The sequence below is a fragment of the Phascolarctos cinereus genome, unplaced genomic scaffold, assembly GCF_003287225.1.
Source record: "Phascolarctos cinereus isolate Bilbo 61053 unplaced genomic scaffold, phaCin_HiC Scaffold_726;HRSCAF=1367, whole genome shotgun sequence".
NCBI lineage: Eukaryota > Metazoa > Chordata > Mammalia > Diprotodontia > Phascolarctidae > Phascolarctos > Phascolarctos cinereus.
Window position 1 is genome coordinate 84,268,374 of NW_027556098.1, and position 10,117 is coordinate 84,278,490.

A 10,117-nucleotide genomic window follows, 5' to 3' on the forward strand; every position below is an offset into this window, starting at 1 on the left:
ATGTCACCCTTAAAAACAAAGATGATGATTGTTTTAAAATTTTTATCAGTTTCTCCAGCTAGGTGACGCAGTGGATAGAGCGGGACCTGAGTTCAAATCCGGCCTCAGACCAGACATTTGACACATATTAGTTGTGTGACCCTGGGCAAGTCACTTAACCCCAATTGCCTTTTAAAAAAAATTTCTCCAGTTTTCATCACATATATTTAAGTACCTTGCATGGTTGATTATCTTAAGAAGCTGTAGTAGCTTTACTGTCAGGACAGTAAGAAAATTTGGGTTGAGTAGATAATATCTTTGATTTTTTTATGTGTTTCTTTTCAGAACTTTGTATTTAACTGTTGTGTCAACTTATGATTTAGTAGAACATTCCATGTTTAAACTTAGTTTTGGTCTTTTTATTGTCTTGAATTTAGAGTTTAAATACAATGAACTCTTTCTTTACCTTTTATAGGTTTGGATAAATACATCAGACATTATATTGGTTGGTCTCCGAGACTACCAGGTGAATATTTACTGTTTGTTTCGTTTGTTTGCTAACATCCTTGTTAGCGAAGATCGGTTGAATGTTCTAGAAAGCCCTGAATTCTCTCTGACAGTGACCTTGTGATACATTTTTCTTTGTGTGTTGACTGCACTCTGAAGCAGTGCTTTTATTTCTTTATCATAAAACTCTTCCAATTCACTATTATAACGTCTCAGAACAGCATGAATAAACACATGTTCATCTTAGCCATGAACATGGCTGTTACGGTATGATTTTGTCTTATTGCCCTTCAGCCTTTATCTTTCCAGTCTCAAGGATCTTCATCCTTTTTATCTATCCTTATGGAACTTACTTCATCACTTTTGGTCAATCTGTAAGTTAGTTGCTTCCTATAAACAGATACTTAGCTACAGTAATCTAAAATATTTATTCATTGGTCCAGTTTTATTTTTTCAAGTGAAGATAAAATTTTCTTTAGAAGGTAGTAGTATATTTATCAACAAGCATTTAAGTACCTCTTGTTTGCCAGGCATTCAGCTAGGTCCTGAGGATTCAAATACAAAGAATGAAATAATCTCTACTTTCAGTAAGCTTCTTACAAGGAAATAACTGCATATATAAATTTGTGCAGTATGCATATAAAGAAAATAAATACTGTTAAATACATGGGAAGGCACCTAGGAATTGTAATCAGGAATGATAGACCAAAAAATTCCTATTCTCAATAGCTAATGCACAATTATGTTTTATTGAAGTAAACTCTGAACACATTTTCATGTAGTTGGTATTTTTCAAGTTCTTTTGATAGCTTTTTGTTTTTTAAAGTACATGTCAGGAGGACCCAAGTTCAAATCCAGCCTCAGACACTTGATACTTACCAGCTTTGTGACCCTGGACAAGTCACTTAACCCCAATTGCCTGCACACACACACACACAAAAGTACATGTCATTTCCAATATAGTCCACTTCAGTTGTCACAGTCTATGGAACATTCTGTAACCATAATCCTTTACCTCTCTATTATGAGGCAAGAAATATTTTTTCTGTGGTCTAGAACCAAGCTTGTTCATTAGGGTGCTAATATTTCTCAGCTGAGTATATTAGACACCTTCCTGCTGCTTGATAAACACATTTAGAAATATGTAGAAAGAAGCCAAAAAGGGGGTAAAGAGGTAAGATGGAAGCTTCAGAAGGGGAAAGGGAAGGAAATGAATTTATCATAAGTCTTATGCTTTCAGTGTTACCCATTTATGAAACTGTTGGTGATATTTTGGTTTAGCCAGTTTTTGAATGTGTTTTGTGTATGTTTTAAAGGATAACAAAGCCGATGTTATACTGAAATACAATGCAGATGAAGCAAGAAGTTTAAAGGCATATGGGGAGCTTCCAGAACATGGTAAGAAAATGACATCTGTAAATCTTTCCTCTAGCTGCTTGTTTTTGCTATTATTTAGGTCAAAAATAAATCTAAAGAATTGTCACTTTTACATATTTATAATTACCTGTGGAATTTAACTCTTTACTTTGCATACTGACAGGTATTGCAAAACAGGCAATGATTCCTAGAATACTACTTGAAGTAATTATTTGTGGAACTTCTATTCCCATGTGATATTTCTGGCCTTCAGGACAGTGTTGCTAAAAATAATTAATTTGGGGAAATGACAGAGTAACACATTTAAACAGATTCTCTTCTAGAAAGAATTAGTACATATCTAAGCTAAGCAAGAACAGGAAAGAATTTAGTGTTGGCATTGAATTTTTATAGGATATAGTGTTTTTAGAGCCTGAGTTATCATAATATAGTGAAATCCAGTAGGATTTTTGTTTTAGTTTTTTAATACAAAATTTTTTTTGAACTAAGAAAAATTGATGTTCCTTTTTAATGCTATATTACGTATGGATACCATTGCCATAAACTTCAAGGGGAGTGGCTATTATATGGGCAGTGTTAAATATAGCTGGTTAGAAATATTTGTTTTGATTGAATTGAAATTACTTGTCTTGTAAATGTACTAGATATTTATGCTATTAAATGGTTTATAAGAGATGTTGTTTTTTGATGAGAATTCATTTTTAATGATGTATAATGTGGTTTGTTTGTTTTTTTTTTTTATGTAGCCAAAATCAATGAAACAGACACATTTGGTCCTGGAGATGATGATGAAATCCAGTTTGATGATATTGGGGATGATGATGAAGACATTGATGATGTATGTATTCAAATGATCTCTAAAAAGAAACTCTTGATCTTAATATCATTTCATCTAAATATGTTCCAAGATTTACAATAGTAAAGCTATAATATTTCTTTAAAATACTGGCAGAGGAATTCAAACATCAACTTATTTAAGTGCAGTTTCAGTGGATTGTTATTGTTTTTTTAAGTCCATCAAACATTTAACCTTGGAAAGGTCAGTTTTCTTTTTGACAAATCAAGTGCAGGACAATTAGTAACAATTCCATGCTCTAATCCTTTAGTTTGTTTTGACTTTCATAGGAACCCTGAAAGAGACGGTCAGGGATCGTCATTGCCATTTCCAGATAAGGAAACTTGGAGCTCGGAAAAATTAAATAAATTGTCCAGGGTTATATGCCTAGTAAATGACAAATCCACAGTCCTTGTTTCCTAATCCCTTATTCTTACTATTGCATTTTACCCCTTTTTAACAGGTCTTTTGTTATAATCTGTTAATACAGTCATTATATTCATCCAGGATAAAAGTGTATAAAAAAGCTAGTTAACTAAATTTGTATTGGTTCCTATCTATGTAAAATATAATGTGATCCTTTAATATATATTTACTAGATAATTTTAATATGAATATATTTCACATAAATGCTGTACTAATATTCTATTATGTTTGTATATTCTGTTTCATAGAATATGCTAATATCTGATGCTGATAACTAGTTGATTTTATTTTGAACAGGCTTCTCCTTTGTCGTTTCATATATATATGCAAGTGAACACAAAACTTGTTAAAATGGAAGAATGTTGCCACAATTACTAAACCAAATAAGTCTTCTTTTTAAGTTTAAAAAATGTACACTGTATTTGCAAGACTAATAGATTGGTAGTTTATGGATGTGGTGGTGGTGGTATATAAGAGAATGGTTTTTCTCATTCTGAGAAAAATATATTGCTCTAGGTCACCCAATGACCCCCCCCAAAAAAAAGGTAAATTTGGTGACATTAAAAGGGCCTCCTTTTTTGTGTGTTTGGGAGGAACTGATAAAAGTTTGCTTACTGTGTGAACTAGAGGGTTGGGGAAAAGCTTTTGTGGAGGAAGTAGTTAATTTGACCTTGAAGGAGTAGTAGAATTTTAGATTGAAAAGGAACTAGGAAAGCAACTGCCACTCAGGGACAAAGTATATTTTTACTCCAAGCATGAGCCAAAATATGAAGGCAAGAATTACCTTGTTGTGTGTGTTTGAGTGGGGAAGACTGATTTGACTAGGTTGGAAGATTGGTGTTGGAGAATAGTAAGTGGCAGGACAGCTTTGGAAAGTTGAGTAGAGGATTGATTGTCATAGGCCAGGGGTGGGGAACCTGCAGCCTCAAGGTCACACGTAACTGTTTAGGACACACCTGACTTTTAACTGAACAACAGGAAGTCACTGAAGAGTATTGAGCAGGAAGTGGCATACAAATCAGTATCTTAGGAAAATTAAACGTGGCATCACTTTTAGGGTGAATTGAGAAAAGCTAATGGTGAAGAAGCCCAGATAGTAAACTGTTGGAGTAGTCCTAGCCTGGATTAGGGTAGTAGCAAATGAAATGGACAGGAAAAGATGGTTTCAGGAAATGTTCAGTACTTGAATGGTCTGTGAGTTCATCAATGAGGACTCTCCCTATACCATCATAGATCACAAACTTGCAACCATTTTAGTAGGAGATCTCTGAGAGTGGCTGTGGCTGAGAAGTTTTTCCCCCTGCTGTTAAGTTAGTGATGAGTTTTTTCAGGTTAGCTAAATTGGTATAAGAGACATTATATATAGAGAAAATGGAAAAGATTTGGTAATTAGTTTTATTTAGGGAAATTGAGTTACAGGTGATTCCCAAATTGATCCTGGAACAATTATAATGCCATATAAAAAGACAAGAGCGTTAGAAGAAGGGACTGGTTTGCAGGGTTAAGACAATCAGGAGAGCACGATTTGGGTTATATTGGATTTGAGGTGCACATGGAGAGGAGACAGGTCCAACATTTGTGAATTGTTAAAATAGTAATGATTGAGAGTGAATGATTTTGCTGATACGAAAGTATAGAGAAAGGAACCACACAGAGCCAAGGACTTCTCTATAGTCTGAGGGTTTTCCCCTCAGACTTTCTTTGGCCAGAGGCAGCTCTGTTGCAACTGGTAGATGGAATAAAGGAAGCTGTACCTTTCTGCCTTAACATCAAGACCCACACCTTGTTTCTCAAGTTCCTTTTCTAACCAGTCTGGCCCCTTAGAAAAGAACCTTTAATAAATAAGACTTCTCATGTCTACTAGTCGTCATACGTTTTAAGTTTAGTCTTAAATAGCTAAGTCTACAAAATAGGTCAAGGGTACTTAAAGATTTTATTTCATCAGTTCTTCTAGAAACAGTAGGTAGATGGTAAGGGGAGAGAAAAAACAATGGTGAAGAAATGATTAAGGACTTTGAGTGTTAGAGAAAATGCATTGCCCCCTTTCCTTTAACACCCTCATTACCTTGTAAGTTCATTCAATAAATACTTTATTAAATATCCCAACTGTGTAGCAGGACAGGTCCTGGGGCATGATAAGAGATAAAATTTATAGTTAGCAGGAAGAGACGTAGCAGTAAACATTAGAGGTACATAAAAAATGGAAACTCTTGTCATCTGAATTGTTGCACACCTGAAGTCTGTAATCAAAGTTTGTCGGTCTGTACCTAATCTTTGTTGCTGATTTGCCTCAGGATTGGGTCTGAGAGGGAGAACTCTATTAAGAGTTGAGAGAAACATCCTAACAAATGATAAAAGTTTATATAATGCCAGTTCTCTCTGCCATCATATAATTTTATACATAGCAGATGCCAAATTTTATTAAGAATTTCAAACACTGTAAATAAATATTCAAGTCTGGGTCTAAAATCTACAAGTAGATACTATAATAAAATGTTTACTTCTAAAACATGAGGAACTTACGAAAGTATTTGTTAGTCATGCTTTTACATTCCCACAAAATTAGTTGTATAAATAAATATTAGTGTGGGTTGTTAACCATCAAATAATATATTTTGTTAGATGATAAGATAATTATCATGGTTTTGTTAAAAATGGAATCCTTTTGTTTTGATTTCTCTTTTTATTTACAGATCTAAATTGAACCCAACATTTACATTCCGATTTTTCTGAGGATTGTTCTACTTTGATATTTTCGTTTGGATTTTTGGCCAAGTCCCATCCTGTTAAGAAGAATGAAACTTCATTAGCATGAGTGCAGCTTGTTAAACCAGAGTGATTTATTTTCAGTGTTTGTTTTAAAATATTTATATTTCTTTAAAAACTGATAATGCTGAATTACCTTAAGGGAAATGTTAAGCCCATTTTGTCTCTTTGGTGAATTAGATCTTCAACGTTTGGGTAAAGAACCATAACATCTATTTGGTTGGATTTTTTTCTTTTAAATGCATTACTGCCTTTCCTGGTTTGACCACCTCACTTCCAGTAAATTGATGTTTTGAATAAATTGTTTGCCCTATGATTATCATGGATTATAATTAAATCCCTAGTTTGAATTTGTGTCTTTTCACTGTACAGAGTCTTTCTGTATGTTCCAGTTGCCTATAACTTTTCTTGAGTTTTTGATAAAATTTAAGGGAGGCAGAAATCTGCATTTAAAGTCATAATGCATGGGTCTGTTTTTCATATTTTAATAGCTTATGGCTATTTTTATACTGATTTTGATATTGCACACATTCTCTCAGTAATCTCATCTGTTGCCACCATAAAGAAGTTAAATCTAAAAGAAGCATTTCAGAAATGCAGGTGGTTAAAACTGTTTTGAATTTGTAAGATTAGTAGTTGCAGAAATTGAACACTGGGTGGCACCCAATTATCTATCAGATATAGTCATACATTAGTTGCAGATTTTTTTTTTAATTCAACATGCCAAGAAAGTTTCTTAAGTAAAAAAAAATGATTAATTATCTTTTGAAGGTAAACATGTAGAATATTTTTACAGTACAGAGAGGTTATGTTTTAAATGTCATTTTATCTTAACCTTCAAAAGTCATGTACCTTGCAGGATAAAATTTTGGATAGTTTATGTAATACTTAGATTACGATGTATAAATGAAAATTTGATGTCAACTTCTAAAAATTAAGTTTTTGTCCAAAATTAACCTGAAGGGGTAGAGAAAACAATTGAAAGACAGGCTCCAGTTTCTGATGGAAGAGCCACCCCTAAGAAGTCTAATAAAAGACTAAATCATTATGTGGAGATGAACATATTTTAGCCTTACTTTGTGTTTTAGGATGTTTTTTGTTATGCATACATATTTTTGTACTTTGCTGGAATTTATTTTATTTTTATTTTTTGATCTGCACCAGTGATTCAATTGGTGTGTGAAACTTCCTCTCCCATTACAGATGGGCAGCTGTTACACAGTTTACAGTCTTGAAGAGTTGTCTGGGACACTGAGAAGTTAAATGATGTGATCTATGTTAGAGGCAGAGTTTGAACCCAAGTCTTCCTAATGTCAAAAGATTGGTACTCTATCTAGTATGCCACTCTGCCTCTAAGCTCAAAATTTATAGATCTTTATTTCCCCCACATGCTTCTTTTTAATCATTGTCAGTGATGATAAGTCATATTTATATAGTACTTTAAGGTTTACAGAGTGCTTTCCTCACTAAATTCTGTGAGGTTTAGGTATTATCCACACTTTGTAGATAAGGTAATAAGGCTCAGAGTTTGTGATTTTGCCAAGGTCATAAAGCTAGTTAAGTGTTAGAATCAGGATTTGAACTTGGGTCTCTCTACTCCATGTCCCGTGTTCTTTCCATACCATGCTGCCTCTCAACTAATAGTCATGAAGTCATGTTAAGGGCTGGACTATGTAAGAATACAATAAGCCACATTCTTATCCTATGCAATTCTAAGGAAGAAAATCAAATGTGTAGTTTGAGAAACTTACATCTATTTTGGTCCCCTGTGATCTTATAAATGAGGAGAAATAACAATGAAATGGAGGGAAAGCTTTATCCTTTTTTTTTTTAACAAGCCGAAATACTCCACACCAACTTTACTATTATTTCCTTTGTTAAACATCAAATCTTGGTAGAAATCTATGAGGTAAAGAGGTGTAACAGTAAAACCTAGTTTTCTTTATTCTATATCAAGCAAAGGAGACTAGAGCATAGACACAACTCAGTTTTTCCTTTAATCGCATATACCTAAGTATCACTAGTTAATAGGTGAGTGAACCTGAGACAGGTAATTGTTTGGACATATGGGGAAGGGATTTTTGGTTTGCTTACTAATTCTTGTAGGAAATGGTGCTAAAGGCTCTTTTTGTGACCATCATTTAACTTGTGTGATAGGACTTTCCCACAACAGATATACTGCTATGGAGAATTTTATCCAAATCATGAAATGAGTTGCTATCATGAAATGAGGTGTAACATTAATGCCTTGCTGAAAATATATCTATCTACATAGATATAGGCAGATATATCCTCTTGATAGGGAAGTATAAATAACAGGTATGTTCATTAGGGTCCAAATGTAATCATTGTTTACCTTAGAACTTCCAGAAAGCACCTTTATGTGAATGACATAATGCCTGTGAATTACAACAGATATTTTAAAATTCTCTGCATTTTGCATTTCACACATTTATTAGTGCATTTTTCTGCCAGTTCCTATAAGGAAGGCATAGATTCTACAAAAGATTAATGGATTCTAAATGAGACTCTGACTTATGAAATTTCCTGTGGCTACTTAACCCATGCATAACAATGCTGTTGGTGCACTGTAAGATATCCTGATTCTAGGGCTGAATCTCTTTGATCTAGGATTGCAGTGACTGGGTTTAAGGTTTGGTTGATAAGCAACTCATTTTAAAAAACTGTTTGGATTGGTTGTGGGATTTTCTTAAGGGGTTTTTTCTGATTAACTTTTTTATAAGAAATGGGAGTGGTCAGAAGAATTCACTATTGCATTCTTTGATTCCTGCAACACAGATATTGTGGTATGCACAGAGAAAATTTAAAAATCTAAGAATATTTTTTGGCAGTATGTATGGTACTGATGAATTTGAGAAATGGTCAAAATTGTTTCTGTTATTGATAATGCTTTTTGTTAGAGTGCATCTTTGAGTGCACTTTTTTTGCACTATTGATCTTTCTCCCTCACCTCCCATTAAGGGTGTAGATATACTATATCACTAAAGTGACTGGATGGCCAAATTAGAAAAATTAATATGTAAAGACTGTGCCAACATTTAATTCTTTGACTGTTAAATGCTATGAAATTTTACTGACACTTTCTGAAGAGATCAACTCATTTATGGAACCTGTAAACACTGCATGTTTAGAAATACTTGTACTTTAGTAGTGAATTGCCTTTGGTTCACCTACCACCAAATCTCTGGCATTGTGGCTATAAATATACTTGCTTTTAAAATAATTATTTGTGATTGGTAGTTTAACTTAATATCACTGTATTGCACAAAAATATTACATTATATGATGTTGAGTAACATCGATAAATATAAGCTGGAGGTGCTGATTTGCAGCAACCCTATTAGAGTGGTAATTCCAAGCTTTGAATAAAACAACTAGATTTTTTTGAAAGTAGACAAATGATGTGCAGTTCATTAGTTCTTTTTTTATATAGTAGAGAAGTTTTAAATAGCAATTAATTTTGAAAAATGAAATACTTATTTTCTAGGGTTGTCTTTTGTGTGAAATGAACTGCTCGGAGGGGTTGTTTCTTATCATGTAGTCTTTAAAGAGAGCCATCCTGATTAGTACTATGGTATATTAATTATAAGGGAGGCCATCAAATTTATACAGTAGTTTATAGCCTTCAATATTAATTATTGAGCAAATTGTATTGAAGATTAAAGTTTTATACTTACATTATGTGATTGCCATAGAGATTGAAAGAAACTTCAGTTATGCTAAAAATAGTGTTTTATCTTTAAGCTGTTTGGTAAAGGTAAGTTAATATTTAATTTATACTTGTTGAAGCACTTTAAATTTTGAATTGACAGATTACTTTAAACTACTCGCTCTAGTTCATCTTGCTCAATTTGGTTACTTGAAGAAATAAGTTGAATGTCAAGAGTAAGGCAGAAATTAACACAGAAGAGATTATTTAATTCAGCTTCTAGTTTGTAATTGAAAAATCGGAATTACACAGGTTAGAGATTGAGTCTCCTAATTTACACCAAGCTGCCCTTATGTCATCTAACTTGTTTATTTTGAACATGCTGTTTTAATTATTACTTTTCAAGTGTGAACATAGAAAAATGTAAATGGCATTGAACGCAACCAAGATCCAATTCATGTGCTACCTCATGCAATTTTAGAGTTGGAAGGGACTTTTAAAAATCATGTAGTAGACCCCTTCCCCTTTCATTTTATAGTTAAGGAACTGAGGCTCAG

General features: G+C 33.3%; 1 protein-coding gene across 1 annotated transcript in view; it reads left to right on the plus strand.

Annotated features, from left to right (window-relative positions):
* Positions 1-9,134, plus strand: part of EIF1AX (eukaryotic translation initiation factor 1A X-linked) — a 34,685-nt gene extending 25,551 nt beyond the window's left edge. Inside the window, exons 4-7 of the mRNA XM_020989911.2 lie at positions 455-505; positions 1,803-1,884; positions 2,610-2,701; positions 5,818-9,134. Of these exons, the coding sequence (XP_020845570.1) occupies positions 455-505; positions 1,803-1,884; positions 2,610-2,701; positions 5,818-5,823 (231 nt within the window). The 3' untranslated portion in view covers positions 5,824-9,134. The remainder of the gene's footprint in view (positions 1-454; positions 506-1,802; positions 1,885-2,609; positions 2,702-5,817) is intronic.
* The last annotated feature ends 983 nt before the right edge of the window (positions 9,135-10,117 follow it).